This window comes from Chrysemys picta, chromosome 16, assembly GCF_011386835.1.
Source record: "Chrysemys picta bellii isolate R12L10 chromosome 16, ASM1138683v2, whole genome shotgun sequence".
Taxonomy (NCBI): Eukaryota; Metazoa; Chordata; order Testudines; family Emydidae; genus Chrysemys; species Chrysemys picta.
Window position 1 is genome coordinate 13,670,160 of NC_088806.1, and position 21,349 is coordinate 13,691,508.

Below are 21,349 nucleotides of genomic sequence, written 5' to 3' on the forward strand. Positions count from 1 at the left end.
ATATCTTCCCATTTAGGAAATATACCTGGTGGCATGGTGACTAGACACAGATTCACTTCCAATCATGGGTTCGTGCTGGCTTTATGGGTCCAAAAATTCTTAAACTCCCATGTTTTAGCAAAAAAAAAATGTTGAGCAGCGGTACTGGGAGAGGCAGTGTTGTCTAGTGGATAGGGCACTGGACTGGGACTCAGGAATCCTAAGTTACATTCTTGACTGTACTGTTGGGTGACTTTGGGCAAGTCACTTCACTGTGCCTCCGTTTCCCTATTTGTAACAGAGAGATAATAACACTGACTCCGTGTAAAGCACTTTGAGATTTACTGATGAAAAGTGCTATATAAGAGTAAGTAGTATTATTACTGGAGCATTTGTGTCCTGTTTATTCCCACTCCTTGTAGATCTATGAAAGGAGGCAACTCATGTGAGAGGCGGTGATCAATACCTTAAAAAGCATATTCAGGCACCTGACTGTAGACTCCTATTTTTAAAAAATTTCAGTTGCCGTTTTGACACTGGTTCTGTGGACTTCCCCCCTAAAAGGGCAGGTGTGATCGGACCCAATAATGTGCATGGACTGTGACATCTCCATTGGAACTTCTTGAACTGCATGAGAGGACCTTAGACTGCAGCTGCCTCTTGGGGTGTGTGGGATGGGGGTGAGGTGGGGCAGGGCGCTATGGTAAAAACAGAAGGGGCAAAAATGAGTGACACAAAGGGGATGGAAGGAAAATTGGAATAGATGAGGGGAAGCCATCCTGAGGCCACGGGGATAAGAAGAAAAATGGTAGAAGAGTGAAAATGCAGTGCTGATGTCACCACTGGAGTGTGGTAAGAGGAAACATGTCACCAAAGGGCTCTGCAAAGCCTGGCTGCAGCCCGAGTTCTTGCATAGTTGAATAACTAGTTCTGTGGCTCATACTTGTATTAATAGGACTTAGTGACTTCCCTTTGTGGTTTTCTCCTCTACACTGCTGTGGAGAATGATCAGTCAAGGTGTCATGGTTCCATTTACCATAGGTACTACAGTGCAGCTTATTGAAGAAACATGGTTTCAATCAATGCAACATCCCCAAGCAAGAGAAACCTGGCCCCCTCTGTTTTGCTGATGTTCCCTGGGTTTTAGTGAACCCCGCTGTCATCTGTATCATGGACTGAGTCCTTCTGCTCACATGTTGCAAGTTAGCAAACGGCTCTGTGAGATTGTAGAGAATTCTTCGACTGACTGAGCACTTGTCTCCACTAGAAATGCTTCAACTGCACAGCTGCAACATTGCCATTGTACAGCTGTGGTGCTTCAGTGTAGACACTTACCACAGTGACAGAAAGGGTTCTTCCATTGCTGTCCTAAATCCACCTCCCTGAGAGGCAGTAGCTAGGTCGACAGAAGAATGCTTCCATCAACCTAGTGCTGTCTACACAGGGGCTTATGTTAGCTTCACTACATCTCTCACAGGTGTGAATTTTTTATAAACCTGAATGATGTAGCTGGATCAACTGAACTTCTAATATTGAGCAGCCCTAAGGCTGCAATTCAGTGGGAGTGTCCTGAGCAGCTGGGTGGCCAGCACTCAAGGAAGATCAGTGCTTTGACATTGGGAGCCTAACTCCCTATCCTAGTCTAATGCCTTGTCCAGGGCTCTTCCCAGGTTCACGTCCTTCACCTGAACAGTGCTCAGTAGCCTCTCCGTGTAGGGCTGCTTAACCAACATGATTTCTAAGTGTTCTTTGAACATAACAGAGAATACAGGCAGAGGAGGGTTTAGACCGGCTCGAAATTCAGAGACATATTCCCTTCTATTTGTTTTAATTCTCTTATATAAGAATATCAGACCAGTGGTCCATCTAGCCTATTATCCAGTATTCTGACAGTGGACAATGCCAGGTGCTTCAGAGGGAATGAACAGAACAGGCAGTCATCATAGAATCATAGAATATCAGGGTTGGAAGGGACCTCAGGAGGTCATCTAGCCAACCCCCTGCTCAAAGTAGGATCAACGCCAACTAAATCATCCCAGCCAGGGCTTTGTCAAGTCCAGCCTTAAAAACCTCTAAGGAAGGAGATTCCACCACCTCCCTAGGTAACCCAGTCCAGTGCTTCACCACCCTCCTAGTGAAAAAGTTTTTCCTAATATCCAACCGAAACCTCCCCCACTGCAACTTGAGACTCCTTGTTCTGTCATCTGCTACCACTGAGAACAGTCTAGATCCATCCTCTTTGGAACCCCCTTTCAGGAATTGAAAGCAGCTATCAAATCCCCCCTCATTCTTCTCTTCTGCAGACTAAATAATCCCAGTTCCCTCAGCCTCTCCTCATAAGTCATGTGCTCCAGCCCCCTAATAATTTTTGTTGCCCTCTGCTGGACTCTTTCCAATTTTTCCACATCCTTCTTGTAGTGTGGGGCCCAAAACTGAACACAGTACTCCAGATGAGGCCTCACCAATGCCGAATGGAGGGGAATGATCACGTCCCTCGATCTGCTGGCAATGCTCCTACTTATACAGCCCAAAATGCAGTTAGCCTTCTTGGCAACAAGGGCACACTGTTGACTCATATCCAGCTTCTCGTCCACTGTAATCCCTAGGCCCTTTTCTGCAGAACTGCTGCCTAGCCGCTCAGTCCCTAGCCTGTAGCAATGCATGGGATTCTTTCATCCTAAGTGCAGGACTCTGCACTTGTCCTTGTTGAACCTCATCAGTTTTCTTTTGGCCCAATCCTCTAATTTGTCTAGGTCCCTCTGTATCCTATCCTTACCCTCCAGTGTATCTACCACTCCTCCCAGTTTAGTGTCATCTGCAAACTTGCTGAGGGTGCAATCCACGCCATCCTCCAGATTATCAAGTGATCCATACCCTGTTGTCCACTCCTGTTTCTGGCAGTCACAGGCTAGGGACAACCAGAGCATGGGGTTGTGTTCCTGACGATCTTGGCTAATGGCCATTGATGGTCCTGTACTCCATGAACTTATGTAATTCTTTTTTGAACTCTATTATCATTCTGACCTTCACAACATCTCCTGGCAATGAGTTCCACAGGTTGACTGTGTGTTGTGTGAAGAAGTACTTCCTTTTGCTTCTTTTAAATCTCTGCCTGTTAATTTCATTGGGTGACCCCTCATTCTTGTGTTATGTGAAGGAGTAAATAACACTTCTTTATTCACTTTCTCCACATCATTCATGATTTTATAGACCTCTATCATACGGGTATATGATATTTTTCATATTCATCTTATTCATCTCTTTTTCAAGATGAAAAGTCCTGGTCTTTTTAATCTTTCTTCATATGGAAGTTGTTCCATGTCCTTAATCATTTTTGTTGCCCTTCTCTGTACCTTTTCCAATTCTAATATATCTTTTTTGAGATGGGGCAACCAGAACTGCCTACAGTATTCAAGGTGTGGATGTACCATGGACATATCTAGTGACATTATGATATTTTCTGACTTATCTATCCATTTCCTAACAGGTCATAACATTCTGTTCGCTTTTTTGACTCCTGCTGCACAGTGAGCAGATGTTTTCAAAGAACTATGCACAATGACTCCAAGATCTTTTCTGGAGTGGTAATAGCTAATTTAGATCCCTTAATTTTGTATAGATAGTTGGGATTATGTTTTCCAATGTGCATTACTGTGCATTTATCAACATTGAATTTAATCTGCCATTTTGTTGCCCAATCATCCAGTTTTGTGAGATCCCTTTGTAACTCTTCACAGTCTGTTTTGGATTTAACTATCCTGAGTAATTTTGTATTGTCTGCAAACTTTGCCACCTCACTGTTTACCCCCTTTTCCAGATCATTTATAACTATATTGAACACTGGTCACAGCACACCACTATTTACCTCTTGGTATTATTATTGGTAGAACAGTAGCAATAGCAGTAGATAAAGTTGTCTAGCACTTTTTGTTGAAACCTCTGTTTTCATTTATTTATAACTTTGCCAAACTTTAATGATTCAGGCTGAAAATTTCTACTCTGGATCTGTGCCAAGACTGAATTTTATTTTAAGTTTCAGCAAAAAATGATTCAGTTGTTTCTGAAAACAAGATTATTGAAGAATAAGTTGTTTTGTCAGTGTTAAATATTTTCCCAACCATTTCCGTGAACAGCTCTCTTGTCTCCATTGTTTTTAACAGATGTTTGAAATTTGGCAAGGGTCAGTTCATAGGTCAAAGGTGTTGCGCTCTTGAAAATCTGTCCAGATTTGTCTGAGTTATAAATCTCAGAAAATCACCATTTATACATGCCCAGTAGTACTCGTTAAACACTTCCCCATTAATTTTCCGAAGGTTCTAACTATGCTGTGCATGTTCTCATGTCTCAGTGAGCCTCTTGCGTTTTATGCATACAGCACATATAAAGCTAGATCTCCAGACAAGACACAGGCAAAAGATACCGTCCTCTTTCTTCTTAAATTACCCGTTGACATTGCTTGTCTATTCTTATAGTTAGGCAGTCTAATTACAATAGAGCATGGTCAATCATTATCTGCTGGAGGGGGGTGGCCTACTGTGTTTTCAATTTACATTTGTTTGCAAAAGTAGACAGCAAGGAGGAAAGACAGAATTCAAAGAACTGTCTGGGGGTTGGGGTGAGCCACAGTCATTCCCTATCTCAGCTCCCCTTGAAGTTCAGTCCATGTATCATTGTTGTTGGCCAGCCAGAATACCTTGCAGTGAGAAACACACTGCCTGTTTCCCATTTTTTCCCTATCACAATCATCATAGTTTCATCAATTACTTCTACTATCCCTATGGCCATCATGGTGGTAGTGGTAGTTGTTGATTCTGTTGCTTCAGTGCCTTGGACCTGGTGTCTGGCTGCAGCCATTTTGTTTGGTCTAAAGTGCTATTTTTCCCCCCTCATTCCTTTTTGAGCAGACTGTGACTACCGGTCCGTTTGACTAAAGAGAGCTCTCTAATAGTTTCACCTGTGCTGCAAAACTCTTAATACTTAAAAATCCTCTTGTTAGTAGCTGATTTTTGGCTGCATCTAGAGGGGGTGGAGTCAGAGATTGCATGAATTGCTGCAGCTTATCATGTTGAGCTTGGCTGTTAAATCCTTGTTATGAAGGAGCTGATTTTGCTGCTGCTTTGGTCATTCAGCCACACATAATGTGGTAGCTGGTGCACTGGTATTTCCATTTCCTTCATGGTCTTGTCTCTTTAATGTTGAAAAATTGGAAAGGGTTCAGAAAAGAGCTATAAGAATAATCTGAGGTCTGGAAACCCTGTGTTGTAGTAGAAGACTAAAGAACATCAATCTGTTGAGTCTATACAAGAGAAGGTTAAGAGGTGACTTGATCACAGTCTACAAGTACCTACAGGGGAAAGAGATTTCTGAGAGCGGAGGGCTCCTTAAACTAGCAGACAGAAGTCCAATGGTTGGAAGTGGAAGCTAGACAAATTCAGACTAGAAATAAGACACTTTTTTTTTTTAAACAGCGAGGATAATCAGCAATTGGTTTCTCAATCCCTGAAGTTTTCAAATCAAGAATGGATATCTTTCAAAAATATGCTATAGCTCAAACAGAAGTTATGGGTTTGATGCAGAATTTATTGGCTGAGGTTCTCTGGCCTGGGTTATGCAGGCAGTCAGACTAAATGATCATAATTGTCCTTTCTGGCTTTAAAATCTATGACTCTATGAATGTTGTTTCAGGGCTGTTTTGAACAGAGCATGCTGAGCGAATTCTTTCTTGAGGTGAGCCCTTCTTTCTTTTAGGCAGGGTTGGCCCCACCTGACATATATTAACATGTTTTTCTACTTTCAGGGTTTGGGATGCTTTAACGGAAAATTACATCTCATCGATCACTGAGGATTGGAGGGACCCCGATATCGAGGTGTTGAATGGCAATATTTCTGACTCAGAGGTACTTCCCAGACTCTATTTTTTGCATTACTTGTAAAAAAAACACCACCACCCTACCAGGTTCTGAGACACCATTTGCAGTTTGATAAAGGAAGAATGTAAATGCATAAAATGATCTGATGTTCACTAGCCATTCTGAGAAATAGGAATAATAGAATATGAGAATAGAGTGCCTGTCAGAGATTGGAACAGATCTCTCCCAAACTGCATGAATTTAGGTCACCATCCCTTGATAATTGAAAAGCATGTGTAATGTGGAACTATAAATGAAACAGCCTCATATGTATGTAATGGGGGTTTTTGTCAGCTAGGCTGTTGTTTGCTTGAGAGTGACATTGAGGATGTTTGTACCACCTTCCGCCATGACACAGTTAGAACAATGTAGAGCACAGACTTGCCAGCCTACTGAACAATGCAGCTAGTGATTGCTAATGTATACAGCACCTCACAGAGCACTGCAGAGAGCTCAGCTGGCCCAGTGCTTCAGAGGTGTCAGGGTTGCTGTCGTGCTCTTGTTTCTAGAGCTGGTCAAAAATGCGATTTTTATTCCGTGGTGAATTTCGACATTTCAGAATTTGTTTCTGTTCGGAATTAGAACAAAAAGTTAAGGTATCAAAAATGTCCACAGAAAGAAAAATTCCAAAGTTTAGATTCACAGGCTTTTTATGGTCCCTGCCAAGAAATTAGTTCCCAAATCCGTAAGGAGGTCGGAGGGTCAACCTACCCTGGTAAAAATGTCTGTTAATGCTTGGCACATGCTTTTAGCCCTGGTGTTGCTTAGAGCTACTGCTTCTGGACATCGGGTGGCAAAATCCATGAAAGTCAGTATGTACTGCTTTGCTCTGGGTGTCTTTTTCAGAAAAGGACCCAGAATATCCACAGCTACTTCCTGAAATGGGACCTCAATTATGGGGAGTGGCTGGAGAGGGGCTTTGACCTGGTCTTGGGGTTTTCCCACTTGTTGGCACACCTCACAAGACCGGACATAGGTAGAAACATCCTTGCCCATTCCCTCCCAGTGGAATGACCTCCCCAAAAGGTCTTTGGTCCTGTTCACCCCAGCATGGCCACTAGGATGATCGGGGGTTAAGCTCAAGAGCTTTACCTGGTACTTAGTTGGAACTACCTACTGTCTTTGAGGATGCCAGTGTTCCTGGTGACCACCTTGTATAAAAGTTCTCTTTCTACAACAAACTAGGATTCATTAGAAGAGCTGAGAGGTGGTGGGTTGCTCCGTGCCGCCGTCCAAGCTCCCTGGAGGCTTTTATCTGCTTCCTGCTCAGCCTGGAACTGTGCCCTTGATGCTGGAGACATCAGTCCCTCATTGGATTGTGGACTTGGGGTTGGTCCCTCTGGAAGCGATGTAGGTGATGGGGCTGTTTCCGTTGACTGTGAACCACTCTTCACTGGTGCACTATGTTGTATTTCAGGCTCCGGTGAGCCTCTTGCATAGGTTTATTTGCTGCTGCCAGGGCAGGCTCGGTGGTGCCCTTTGGCATTGGAGTTGTAGACAGGGTTGCAAGTGCTGGATTCAGTGCTGGCAATGGTTCTGGTGCTGGTTGCTCCGCCCATTCCAGTTCTGGGACTGGTTCTGTTTGGGTCTCTGGGACTGGATCCACTACGGCTGTTGCAGTCATTGGCAGGGAATCCGATTCTACCACCTGAGTTTGGGGCTCTGGTAACACAGACGGGACCCTGGTAGAAGGCTCAGGAACAGGGATAGGTGTGAAAGCTTGCTTAGCCTGGCTGCGGGTGACCATTCCCACCCTCTTGGCTTGCTTCACATGGTTGGCCAAGTCTTACCCCAACAGCATGGGAATGGGATAATCATCATAGACTGCAAAAGTTCACATTCCTGACCAGCCCTTGTACTGGACAGGCAACTTGACTGTAGGCAAGATTAAAGAGTTTGACATGAAGGGTTGAATCGTCACTTGGGCCTCTGGGTTGATGAATTTGGGGTCCACTAAGGATTGGTGGATAGCTGATACCTGTGCTCCAGTGTTCCTCCATGCAGTAACCTTCTTCCCACCCACACTCACAGTTTCCCTTCGCTCTGAGGGTATCTGGGAGGCATCTCAGCCTGGGGACCTTTGGTGTGATTCTGGTGTAATGAACTGCAATCTGTGGGGGTTCTTCAGGCAGTTGGCCTTCACATGCCCCAGCTCATTACATTTAAAACATTGTCCAGCTGACTGGTCACTGGGGCTAGATACTGGTGTGGTGGGACGATAAGGTGTTTGGGGTTTTCCTTGGGATGTAGGTGGGGATTGGGCTGCCCCCAGTGGTAGGATGTTGTCTCGGGTTTCCCCTTCTGATATCCGCTCCAACTGCTATTAGCTTTTTTCTTTTCCACCACCTCCACCCATTTGATTCCGATCTCCCCCGCTTCGATTACAGTTTTGAGCTTTCCATCTAGGATGTACCTTTCTATTTCCTCAGGAACACCCTCTAAGAACTGCTCCATTTGCATTAGGAAAGACAGATCTTCCAGAGATTTAACGCTTGCTCCTGATATCCAGGCATCCCAATTTTTTACACTGTGGTAGGCATGTCGGGAAAATGCCATGTCTGGTTTCCACCTTAGGGCTCTGAACTACCATCGGGCATGCTCGGATGTTAGCCTCATTCTAATTCTGGCCTTTAAAAAAAAAAAGTTCGTAGCTGTTCATGTGTTCCTTAGGCATTTCAGCTGCCACCTCTGCTAAGGATCCACTAAGCTATGGCCTCAGCTCCACCATATACTGGTCTGTAGAGATGCTGTACAAAAGGCAGGCCATTTTGAAATTTTCTAAGAAGGCCTCTGTATCATCGCCTATCTTATAGGTGGGGAATTTTTTGGAATGGGGAGCAGTACCTGGAGAAGGATTGTTAGGGTTATCTGGTAGACCCAGCTTAGCCATTTCCAGATCTAAGTGCTTCAGCTCTAACTCTGTAACCAAGCGTTTCGCCTCTGCCTCCAAGCGTTTTGCCTCCTTCCTCTCCTCCGTGTCCAACGCCAAGTGCTTTAAGGCCATTTGTCTTTCACGTTTTTTCTGCCTCTCTTCAGCTTCCAATCTGGCTAATTCTAGTTTCTTTTGGACCTCACTTTCTCTCATCCTAGCCTTCCCCCGCTTAGCCTAGCCCAGGGGTCGGCAACCTTTCAAAAGTGGTGTGCCGAGTCTTCATTTATTCACTCTGATTTAAGGTTTTGTGTGCCAGTAATACATTTTAACGTTTTTAGAAGGTCTCTTTCTATAAGTCTATAATATATAACTAAACTATTGCTGTATGTAAAGTAAATAAGGTTTTTAAAATGTTTAAGAAGCTTCATTTAAAATTAAATTAAAATGCAGAGCCCCCTGGACCGGTGGCCAGGACCCAGGAAGCGTGAGTACCACTGAAAATCAGCTCGTGTGCCGCCTTCGGCATGAGTGCCATAGGTTGCCTACTCCTGGCCTAGCCTAACCCGAGAGCTAGAAAGAAAAAAAAAAAACAGCTTGTGAATTCCCTTGCAGGAACTTAACTACTCTGCACTCAGGCAAAGAAAATAAACTCCAGCTGCTCTCAGCTAAAAAAAAAAAAAAAAAAAAAAAAAAAAAGTGTCCTTAAAAAAAAAACCTCCCTGGTTTTCAAGCAGCCAAAAGAAAAAATGTGTCCTTTAAAATCCTGAGGTCTGTGCTTCTGGTTCAAAATGATCCCACTGCACTGCCACCATGTCAGGGTTCTGTCTCCACTCTGAACTCTGGGATACGGATATGGGAACCCACATGAAAGACCCTCTAAGCTTATTTCTACCAGCTTAGGTTAATACTTCCCCAAGGCACAAATCCTTTCCTTGTCCTTGAACGGTATTGCTGCCACCACCAAGTGATTTCGACAAAAATCCAGGAAAAAGGGCCACTTGGAGTCCCCGTTTCCCCAAAATATTCCCCCAAACCCCTTCACCCCCTTTCCTGGGGAGGCTTGAGAATAATATACCTACCAATTGGTTACAAAGTGAGCACAGACCAAACCCCTGGGGTTTTAGGACACTGAAAATCAATCAGGTTCTTAAAAGAAGAATTTTATTTAAAAAAAAGGAAAAGAATCACACTTTCAAAATCAGGATGGAGGGTAACTTTACAGGGTAAATAAAAAGATTTAAAACACAGAGGATTCCCCTCTAGGCTTAGCTTCAAAGTTACAAAAAACAGGAATAAAACTCACTCTTAGCATAGGGAAAATTCACAAGCTAAAACAAAAGATAATCTAACGCATTTTCTTGCCTTACCTTACAATTTCTGTAATTTTAGATGCTCATTTCAGGTATGTTTTTAGGAGATTTTTTTTCCTGTCTGGTCCCTCTCTCTGTCCAGCAAGGGAATAAACAAAGAGAGCCCAAACAAAACCTCTCTCCCCCGCGTCACGGAGTTTGCGGGAAACAAGGCCCTGCACCCCCGGCTTCCTGGTATTCACCGTGACTCTCAGCCAGACAGTAGAACAGAAGGTTTATTAGACGACAGGAACACAGTCCAAACCAGAGCTTGTAGGCATAAACAAGACCCCTTAGTCAGGTCCTTCTGAAGGGTAGGGATCTTAGACCCCAGCCTTGGGGTTCCCTCTGATTCCCTAGCCAGCCCAAAACTGAAAACTCTATTGCAGCCGTCTCACTCCACCTGCAGACAGTCCCAGTAAAACTAGATGACCTTCCCAGGTCAATCCGCCCCACTTCTTACTGCGTCATACCCCCCCACCCAGATTTGAAAGTATCTTCTTTCCTTATTGGTCCTTTTGGTCAGGTGCCAACCAGGTACCAGGTTATTTGAGCTCTTAACCCCTTACAGATAAAGGGATTCTGCACCCCTGGCCAGGAAGGATTTTATGTTACTGCATACATAAAGGTTGTTACCCTTCCCTTTAGATTTATGACAAAGGGTGCCAAAATACAAGTACACCCAGGACACCATTTTCCCTAAGGTTGGCCCTGGCCACCACCCATTTTTTCATTATAGATGGAAATGGAGCAAAAAAGGAATGCAACTGGGAGTAAATGTCGCAAAGTCAACAACCAAAACTGAGTTTTTAACCCAAACTGGACAAAGAGCTTTTATTATGCCACGCCATTTAAATGCAGAACCTTTGTGTTTAATATGTCAAACAATGGTATCCATCTGTAAGGTCATCAAGGTGAGGCACCACTTTGAATCAAAGCACTGTAATTTCAACATGGCCTATCCTCCTGGCAGTGTTGCAAGACGTGACAAAACTGCAAGTCTTCATATCACACTTCAAATGTCAGTCTCACAACATCAGTCACTGCCCAGGGAAAAGAGCAGCTGCTTCTATTTTAATGTGGGTACTAGCTAAAAAGAAAAATCCTCTACTGGGTGCTGAGCTTGTGAAGGAATGCACATTAGAAATGCGGGAGAAGCTTTTTGCTGGAGATAAAAACAAAGATGACATTGTGAACCGTATGAAGCAAGTTTCCCTGTCTAATTCCATGGGAGTGTAAAGAATGGAGGTAGTTTACAAGGATTGTTTGTCAGTACTGCTTTCTGATGTAAAAAATACTCTTGCAGTGGACAATTCAAGCGATTTACAGGACACTGCCCAGTTATTGCTGTTTGTTAGATTTTATGATGGTGAAATTTTCAAGGAAGAAATGTTGTGCTTAATACTCTAACCCTTCTGCCAGTCAGAGTTGGCAGCAACAAGGGACAGGTTCAGTATCTAGGGGTTCCTTTACAACAATACAACACAAAACTGGCTTGAGCCCCCACCCAGTGACCTGGGACAATTACACACCAAACCCTGGGCACCTCTAATAGGCAATATTTCCCCTCTCGCAAGCCCAGAGTCTGAGTATAGCAAAGAAACATTTATTGAAAGGAGGGAAGTAACCTGGCATTAAATTGAGAAAACACCACAAACAGGGTTCATAAACATAAACTATGAGCAAAAGACCCACACCCAAGTAAGCTGGACAATGTCCTTTTCCTTTAGTTTCTTAAGTCCAGCAACCAAAACTCGCTTTAACGTGCCCCTCCCTTCTCTGCACCTCACTCACAGTTGTTGTCCTTGGTCAGTGCAGACCTAGAGTTCAGAGGTGCATCTGCAGAGTTCACCTCCCATCCTGGGTGAAGAGGGGGGAAAGAAGGCACCTTACTCACTCAGCTGCCTGGGCACTCGCTCGCCGCTCCTCTTCACCAGCAACCCTGCAGTCTGATCAGTGCTCCGTGCTTCTCTGCCAGATGTCTTCAGGTCCCACCACTTAATACCACTCTCAGTGATTTTAGCTGTTAGTGGGGGAGCCTCACTGCTGGTGAACACTGGGCAGTCTCTTGCATCAGAGACACTGTGTCAAAGCATGTCTAATGCTTAGACCTAGATATCAGTGATTTCAGCTCTGCAGGGTGTAGCAAGATTCTCCATTGAATCTTAATCAGTTTTGTTATTACACAGACATGGGAGGAAGAATCAAATGGTGTCTGGGGCCCTTAAGCAGGACCCACACCACCAGGCACAAGTGCCAGTCCCCCACCCTCTCTGAACTCACTGGGCTTTGGAACCCATGTCCCCTGCCAAGTGAGTGCTGTTTAGTTGAGGGTGAGTCTCTCAATCAGGGTACACCAAGCACAGTTCTGCTACCATTGATTCACACAACAAGGATAACAACCCTTTATAACTCCTGTCCCAATACAAGGAGACTGGGGATCCAACACCAGCCAAAATATCCCAATATCTAGGTTGGATATTAGGAAAAACTATTTCATTAGGAGGGTGGTGAAGCATTGGAATGGGTTATCTAGGGAGGTGGTGGAATCTCCGTCCTTAGAGGTTTTTAAGGCCGGCTTGAAAAAGCTCTGGCTGGGATGATTTAGTTGGGGTTGGTCCTGCTTTGAGCAGGGGGTTGAACTAGATCATCTCCTGAGGTCACTTCCAATTGTAATCTTCTATGATTCTATGAAAAATGATCATTTGGGCAAGCAATCCTATCGTGCTGAGCACCTAGGCAGGGTGGGTGTGCCCATGCAAACAAGATCAGATCCTGAAGTCCTCCTCCCCAGCTCATCACTAGATGTCAGGGGAGAGCTCATTCAGACTGTGCTTACATCACCATTAGAAACCTACACCACAGGAGAGATCATTTTTGAAAAGGGAAAGGGCTTTTTTGAAAAAAGTGGTTTAGATCTGCAGAAAGTAAACTTGCTTGTTACAGAAAGAGTTGCCTTCCATGACAGGGAAAGAGAAGGGTTTTGCTTCACGTTTGGCAGGGAATCACTAACTATTCTACACTGCATCATTCAGCAGTGTCACTACAGCAAGTTAAAAAAGTATGGATTGACTGAATGGACTATAAAATGCATAGAAAGCTGGCTAGATTGTCAGGCTCAACGGGTAGTGATCAACGGCTCGATGTCTAGTTGGCAGCAGGTATCAAGCAGAGTGCCCCAGGGGTCGGTCCTGGGGCTGGTTTTGTTCAACATCTTTATTAATGATCTGGATGTTGGAATGAAGTGCACCCTCAGCAAGTTTGCAGATGACACTAAACTGGGGGGAGAGGTCGGTATGCTGGAGGGTAGGGATAGGGTCCAGAGTGACCTAGACAACTTGGAGGATTGGGCCAAAAGAAACTTGATGAGGTTCAACAAGGACAAGTGCAGAGTCCTGCACTTAGGATGGAAGAATCCCATGCACCGCTATAGGCTGGGGACCGACTGGCTAAGCAGCAGTTCTGCAGAAAAGGACCTGAGGATTACAGTGGACGAGAAGCTTGATATGAGTCAGCAGTTTGCCCTTGTTGCCAAGAAGGCCAACGGCATATTGGGCTGTATTAGTAGGAGCATTGCCAGCAGATCGAAGGAAGTGATTATTCCCCTCTATTTGGCACTGTTGAGGCCACACCTGGAGTATTGCATCCAGTTTTGTTCCCCCACTACAGAAGGGATGTGGACAAATTAGAGAGAGAGTCCAGTGGAGGGCAATGAGGGTGATGAAGCACTGGAATGGGTTACCTAGGGAGGTGGTGGAATCTCCGTCCTTAGAAGTTTTTAAGGCCCGGCTTGACAAAGCCGTGGCTGGGATGATTTAGTTGGTGTCAGTCCTGCTTTGAGCAGGGGATTGGACTAGATGACCTCCTGAGGTCTCTTCCAACCCTAATCTTCTATGATTCTATGATTCACCAGACTGTCCTGTGCAATAAATTGTCTGGTGACTTGAAAAAAACCCAATAGATTGTGACAGACCCAGACCAGTGGGGTACAGGAGTCTGGTAGAGGGCAAATATACTGGTCACTGGATGAGTAGTTTTCTGTTCCCTGAGTGACCAGAGCAGGGGCTGTACTAGAGTAATCAGGAACCTGCTAGAACCAGTTAAGGCAGGCAGGCTAATTAGGACACTTGGAGCCAATTAAGAAGAAGCTTCTAGAATCAATTAAGGCAGGCTAATCAGGGCACCTGGGTTTTAAAAAGGAGCTCACTTCAGTTTGTGGTGCGAGTGTGAGGAGCTGGGAGCAAGAGGTGCAAGGAGCTGAGAGGGAAAGGGAGAGCTGCTGGAGGACTCAGGAGCACAAGCGTTATCAGACACCAGGAGGAAGGTCCTGTGGTGAGAATAAGGAAGGTGTTTGGAGGAGGCCATGGGGAAGTAGCCCAGGGAGTTGTCGCTGTCATGCAGCTGTTACAGGAGGCACTATAGACAGCTGCAGTCCACAGGGCCCTGGGCTGGAACCCGGAGTAGAGGGCGGGCCCGGGTTCCCCCCAAACCTCCCAATTGGTTCGTCCAGAGGGGAAGGTCTCTGGGCTGTTCCCCAACCCACATGGTGAATCTCTGAGGCAAGAAAATCCGCCAATAAGCGCAGGACCCACCAAGATAGAGGAGGAACTTTGTCACAAGATATTGTGATGAGATTAGTGAACTACATATACTCAACTTCTAGCTTGCAACATCATCTTTTTAAAGCTCTTTTACAAGACATTTCAGACGAATACAATGACCTGTTGCAGCACAAAGATATTCGCTGGTTTATTAGGGGGCGCATGTTAGAGAGCTTTGGTGCACTTCAAAAAGAAATAATTGAATTTCTTTTAAATCACAAGACCAACAAAGCTTTCAGGTTTCTAGAAATTATGAATAATGTCCCCTCTATGTCACACATAGCTTTTGTGTGTGCTATTACTGGTCACTTGAATTCCCTCAACTTGCAGCTCCAAGGCTGTTCAAGCAGAGTGGGGGATATCTGTTTGAAAAAGTATGTGCCTTTTAGAGGAATCTTGAAATCTTTCAGACACACTTAACATGTGTTTTCCCACATTGCATGTTGTTGCTACAAATGAAACTTTGATGAAAACAATGCAAGAATTCCTAAACATTAAGATGACAAATTTTAAAATGTGATTTGAGAATTTTAAAATTCCAAAGGATTTGCTTTTATTTGTTCGTGATCCATTTGTTTTCTCGGCCGATGGACCTTGCCCTTCTGAAGCAAAGAACAGTCTTAATTTAACTGATGAAGGTGCCTTTCAATTAGAAATTGTAAAGCTCCAGAGATCAGATGTCTTGAAGGCAAAATTCAAAGAAGTGGGACTTTGGGATTTCTCAACTCAATATGCTGACTAGTTTCAGAATAGCCAGAATCTAGCCAACTATCTTTTAACAATGTTCAGATCAACATAACTCTGCAAATCTGGATTTTCTACCATGAACAGTATCAAAAAACCAACACCACAATCACCTGACGGACGAGCATCTTCACCAGGGCATGCACGTTGCCCTGACCTCCTACAAACCACTCTTCACAAAGTTTGCCAGAGATCATCGCTGTCACCTCTCCCATTAAAGATTGCCACAAACATAGGTAATAATGTTGATTTATAAACTTTGTTAAAAGATAGAAACACTAATACTTATGTTTTAATTAAGGTCTTCATTGGCAGCTGAACTTTTTTGTCAGACTCCTGTGCAATGGCCCACCTCTTGTCGTCATAAAATTCTCAAATCGGCCTGCAGGTAGAGCTAATTGAATATCACTTTTGTAGGGAGTAGATTTATAGATTTTAGATCCAGAAGGTGTAGTAGAGAGAGAGAGCCTGGAGCACTGGACCTGGTGCAAGATCTAAGCCCTGAACCAAAGGCTGTGAACCAAACTCAGGCCATGTATTAAAGCAGATGCTTACAAGTTCACTGTTCAGTACATGAACTTGGCAAAGTTGTGGCTAGTGTACTAGGCACTAGATATTTACGTAACTTTATTCCAGTTAGTACAGATACATCTAGTACAATGAATAGGGATGTTTTATTCAAGATATCAGGAACAAGAGGAGGTAGCAAATAGATGTCATAAAATATATAAATTGGTGCATAACTTGTGTATTCCAGTTGTTTGCCTCAGCCTCTAAATGTCAGGGTACTGGGCCTTATCCCTTTGTCCAGCCTAGGGGACAGCGGAGAGTCTCGCCATTCACTAAGCTGAGTCTATTGTAATGAGCATACATGTGTTAGTGTAACAGTAGACACTGATCCAGGGAGCTAGTACCATTCTTCATTGACAATAAACCTGGCTGAGCATCTTTGCCACCGAACCGTGCCTGTGGTCCTCCTTTATGAATAACGCCGAGCTCTGCTGAACTAACACACGGCACTATCTTCAAGGACAGAAGCACTGAGCAGCCTAAACTGCGTTACCAAGGCAACAGAATTCCAGTCTTCAACATTCAACAGCACTGGGTAGTACTACTGAGATTTGCTAAACCAGCCATCTGCGCAGAGCTGGACTGCACACTGAAAGAACACACCTGCACAAGCCAACAACTGACAACACCATTGTGATAATTTAGTGATGATCTAGTCTGATCTCTTCATAACACAGGCCTCAGGACTTCCCTGAATTAATTCTTGCTTCAAGACCAATAGCTGTGGTTGAACTAGCAGCAGATCTTTTAGAAAAACATCCAATCTTGACTTAAAAATTGCCAGTGATGGAGAATCCACAAAACATTCTGTACGTTTTTTTCCCCCAGGGATTAATTATGCTTAATGTTAAAAAATGCCACCTTATTTCCGGTCTGAATTTCTAAAATTCCAGCCACTGGATCTTGTTATACCTTTGTCAGCTAGACTGAAGAGCCCTCCATTATAAAGTTTCTGTTCCCCATGTAGATACTTATTGTGACATCCTCTAGGGTGCAATCCAGGCAGTAGGACTCCTATGCCCCCTTAATTCTCCAATCTGGAACTATGCCCTGCTTTGTTGTGGGAGGTGACACTGCTACCCGCCCCAGCCTCCAGCATGCAAGTCACCCCCAGACATATATCAAAGTGCTATATATATATATATATATATATATATATATATATATATATATATATATATATATATATATATATATATATATATAAGCCACGTTTAAATTACAGGTAGGGCAACACCCACATATCCCTAGTCTCAGCCTTGCACCCCAGAAATGTGCCATCTTGCACTCTTCAGTCACTCGACATTGCAAGCTCATAAATTAGTTCACCACTCCATCAAAGAGAAATGAATATGCACCAGCCTTTGTGATGAGTAGATTCCCCAAAAACTTCAGCCAATAAACACTGATCAATATTAAGTATAAATGGTGAATATTGAGGTTACAGAGTGCTTTTTTGAGTTACAGCGTGTCACACTTATATGATCATGTCATCGCTTAACCTTCCCTTTGATAAGCTAAATCGATTGAGCTCACTGAGTTTCTCGCTGTAAAGCATGGTGTTTTCCAATCCTTTAATCATATTTGTGGCTCTTGTCTGAACCCTCTCCAATGTTTCGACATCCATTTTGAAGTGTAGACACCAGAACTGTACATAGTATTCCCATAGCAGTTGTACCAGTGCCAGATATACTGGTAATATTACCCTGTTACTCCTCCTCGATTCTCCCACTTATAAATCCATGGAAAGCCTTAGCCCTTTTACCCACAGTTTTGCACTGGGAGCTCATGTTCATCTGACTGTCCATCATGACTCCCACTGTTTCCCAGGATAGGGCCCCCCATCCTGTAACTGTGGCCTGTATTTTTTGTTCCTAGATGTATGATCTTTCATTTGGCCATATTGAAATACATATTGTTTGACTGCTCCCAGCTACAATCGCTACAGAACAGTGATTTGTCCTCTTCTTTATTTATCCCCCAACCTTTCCATCACCTGCAAACTTTATTAATGATGATTTTATGTTTTCTTCCACGCTTGTATGTTTGTTAAAAATCACATCACTTTTCCTAGTCTCCCAGGTAGCTACTAAGTGTGCTGTGATATTAACAAATATACAAATATCACTCTCAAAGGGGGAGGCAGCATTATTTTTATTAATGAGTCTCCCAAAAAACCCTACAAATACACATCCAAATCATTGTAATTTATATCTGTGAATATTTAATTGTTTTTCCTAATGTTAATTAAGTATTTTAGGAAAAAGTGTCAGTGTGGCCATCAGTGAGAGTTGGTGGCTGCACTCTGAGGCCACCAAAAATTTTGTTGAGAGAACCCCTGGACTAGAGGATCAGAATGGTCCCTTCTGACCTTGGAGTCGATGAGACTACCAAAAGAATAGATACATTGCTACCCTTGGTATAAGGTAGAGAGCTGGCCTCTGTCTCTCTCTTTTGTACCTGGTTGGATGCTGGCAGTTTGTGTTTCCCACTGTAACTTGCAAGCCCTCTGTCTTTTATATACTCCTGTGGGAATTCTGCACCACTGCATGGGGGCAGAATTTATATCCCAGGTAGATTTCTTTGCTTCCCTTCAGAAAAATGACTTTCTCATGGGGAAGCAAAAAGAAGCTGCAAAAGCAGTCATGCATCTCTCCCCATCAGACCCACGCCCCGTCCACCCAACCCCCATGCCTCCAGACACCCCTATCCCCCTACCCCACCACTGAGCCTCACACCCTAGAACCACCTCTCAAGCAAACCGCCTGCACCAGAACTCCCACACTGCGAAGCCTCACCCCCTGCAGCCAAAGCCCCCCACACCCAGAGCCCCCGCCCACCAAACTCCCCACACCCGGTCCTCCCCAGCCCCACCTGATCTGGTGACTCCTACCCTGTGCTGGGCTCACCTGCTAGTCCTAGCTAGGCTGGGGGTGGGGGAGGTGTGCACTTCCCTGTATGGAGCAACCAGGGCTGGGGTCAGGGCCGGGTCAGGGCCACCCCCAGAAATCTCCCATGGTTCCGCATGCCTCCCTTGCTTCCTGCCCCCATTGCACCTCAGCTGTGGGGGAGGGGTCACTGTACAGAGAGCTGCTCCCCCTTCTGCCCAACCCCTGTGCATACAGACCCCCCATACCCAGACCCCCCACCAAGCCCCACCCCCTCTGCATCTGGACCTCCATCCCTGCACACAGACCATGTCCTGCTGAGCCCCTCCTCCCCCTCCCCCGCAGCCACACCATCCCCTGCTGAGCCCCCCACACTAAAACTCCCACCCTGATGAGCCCTGATGCACCTGGATGACCCCATGAACCCTCTGCATCTGGATCCCCACCTCAACCATCTGTATCTGGATTCCAACCGCCAAGCCCCATTCTCTCAGCACCCAGACCCCTTGCTGAGCCACCCAGATCACCCGCTGAGCCCCATCCCACCACACCCAGACCCTCCCCACTGAGCCCCAACCACCTTTACCTGAACCCCCCTGCAGAGTCCCATTGCCCATGCACCCGAAACCCCCAAAATGAGCCCTCGTTGACCCAGATTCCTCTACACATATCCAGACCCTGCACAGAGCCACCCACACGAGATTGCCCCACACAGAACCCCACACCTGGATCCCCCCACATTAAGCCACCCCACACTTGGACCCTGCCAGGATGACTCTGTCTGCCCACACCTAATGTGCCTGGCACGGAGCTGCTAATCCTGGTGAGTTGCTTTATCTGCTGCTACTACTGAGGGAATTTTGCACCAAAAAATTAAAAATTCTGTGCACAATATTTTAAAATTCTGCAAATGTTATTTGTCAATAAATAAATACAGAGGCTCCAGCATGGCAGTGAAGAGCACAGGCCACTGGCTGCATGGAGGTGGGAGATCACCTTGCAACCCTCCCCCCAGCCCTGGGATACAGCCCTCTGGGGCAGGCCTGGCTCTTGTGCTAATTCCAATCACTGTTAAAATTTTGCAACCTATTCCCCCCAGTCTTAATTTGTCTAGTTTCAACTTCCAGCCACTGTATTTTAGAAATCTTCAGAAATATCTTTGTTCGTGAAGTTAAAGTGCCATTTACTATCAGAAATCTTCTCCCCATGTAATTACCTAAGGCTTGTGTTAAATCCACTCTTAATCTTCTCTTTGATAAAATAGATTGAACTTCTTAAATCTTTCACTGTTAGGCAGGTTTCCAGACCTCAAATCTCTTGTGTGACTCTTTTCTGAACCCTCTTCAATTTTTCAACCTTTTTTTGAAGTATGGAAACTAGAACCAAGGGCACTGGAACCTTTGCAGAAGGGGGGCACCAGTGCTGGAACGGGGGGAGGCCGTGGGCCACTATGCCCTTTTTACATGGGTGTAGTTTGGGGGGCAAAGGATGATGTTGCCTCTTGCAAACTGCAAGCCTTGGGTAAGCATGGAGTGGTGCCAGCAGGGGTTACGCTTTTGTGGTGGTGAGCTGATCACCAGTATCAACTGTAGTCCTACTCAATATTCCCACTTTAACCCTGTTATTGTATTTAGGGTTACCATTCGTCCGGATTCCCCCGGACATGTCCGGATTTTTGAACTAAAAATAGCGTCCGGGGGGAATTTGTTAATGTCTGGACTTCCCTCCCCCCCCCCATGCAGAGCACGTGCGGCTAACAGGGCAGCCGGATGGTGCCACTTACATGGGGCTCCGACAGCGAGAGAGAGTCCCTCCTCCCCCTGCAGCAGAGCTCACTCACTCCCTCCCTGCATTCGCCTCCGGCAGTCTGGAGCTCCTCCCCTGCTGCTGCCCAGCGTGCCGGGAGAACGGCTCAGACTCAGCAAGCTCCCAGAGAGACCTTAGGCGAACCGAAGGCCAACGACAAGGGAGCCAGGGGGTCGGAGAAGGGGCAGGGAGGTTCTGGAGGGGGCAGTCAAGAGACGGGGGGGGTCGGGAGATCGGGGGGGCTTTCTGGGAGGGGGGTGTGGATAAGGTTTTGGGCAGTCAGGGTCCGGGTAGGGGGTAGGGTCCTGGGGGGCAGTTAGGGTGGGGGGGTCTTAGGAAGGGGCAGTTAGGGGATAAGGAACAGGGAGGCTTAGGTAGGGGGTGGGGTTCTGGAGGGCAGTTAGGAGCAGGGGTCCCAGGAGGGGGCAGTCAGGGGACAAGGAGCGAGGGGGGGGTTGGGAGTTCTGGGGGGGGCTGTCAGGGGGCAGGAGTGGGGAGAGGGATCAGAGCAGTCAATGGGACAGGGAGCAGAGGGGTTTAGATGGGTCGGGAGTTCTGGGGGGGGGCTGTCAGGGGGTGGGGAGTGGTTGGATGGGGCATGGGCGTCCCAGGGGTCTCTCTGGGGGTGGGG

General features: G+C 45.5%; 2 protein-coding genes across 9 annotated transcripts in view; one reads left to right on the plus strand and one right to left on the minus strand.

Moving 5' to 3' along the window:
- LOC135976036 (nascent polypeptide-associated complex subunit alpha, muscle-specific form-like) overlaps window positions 1–21,349 on the minus strand; it is a 1,165,876-nt gene that overhangs the window by 1,018,175 nt on the left and 126,352 nt on the right. The gene's annotated exons all lie outside the window — the stretch shown is intronic.
- The window catches only part of FEZ1 (fasciculation and elongation protein zeta 1), a 165,038-nt gene that overhangs the window by 31,254 nt on the left and 112,435 nt on the right, over window positions 1–21,349 (plus strand). For all 8 annotated transcript variants that reach the window (XR_010593180.1, XM_065570055.1, XM_065570057.1 and 5 more), the window contains exon 3: window positions 5,777–5,876. Coding sequence is in view for 7 of the 8 variants with exons in the window: in XM_065570055.1 (XP_065426127.1) it covers window positions 5,777–5,876 (100 nt within the window). In the remaining variant the exon portion in view is untranslated. The remainder of the gene's footprint in view (window positions 1–5,776; window positions 5,877–21,349) is intronic.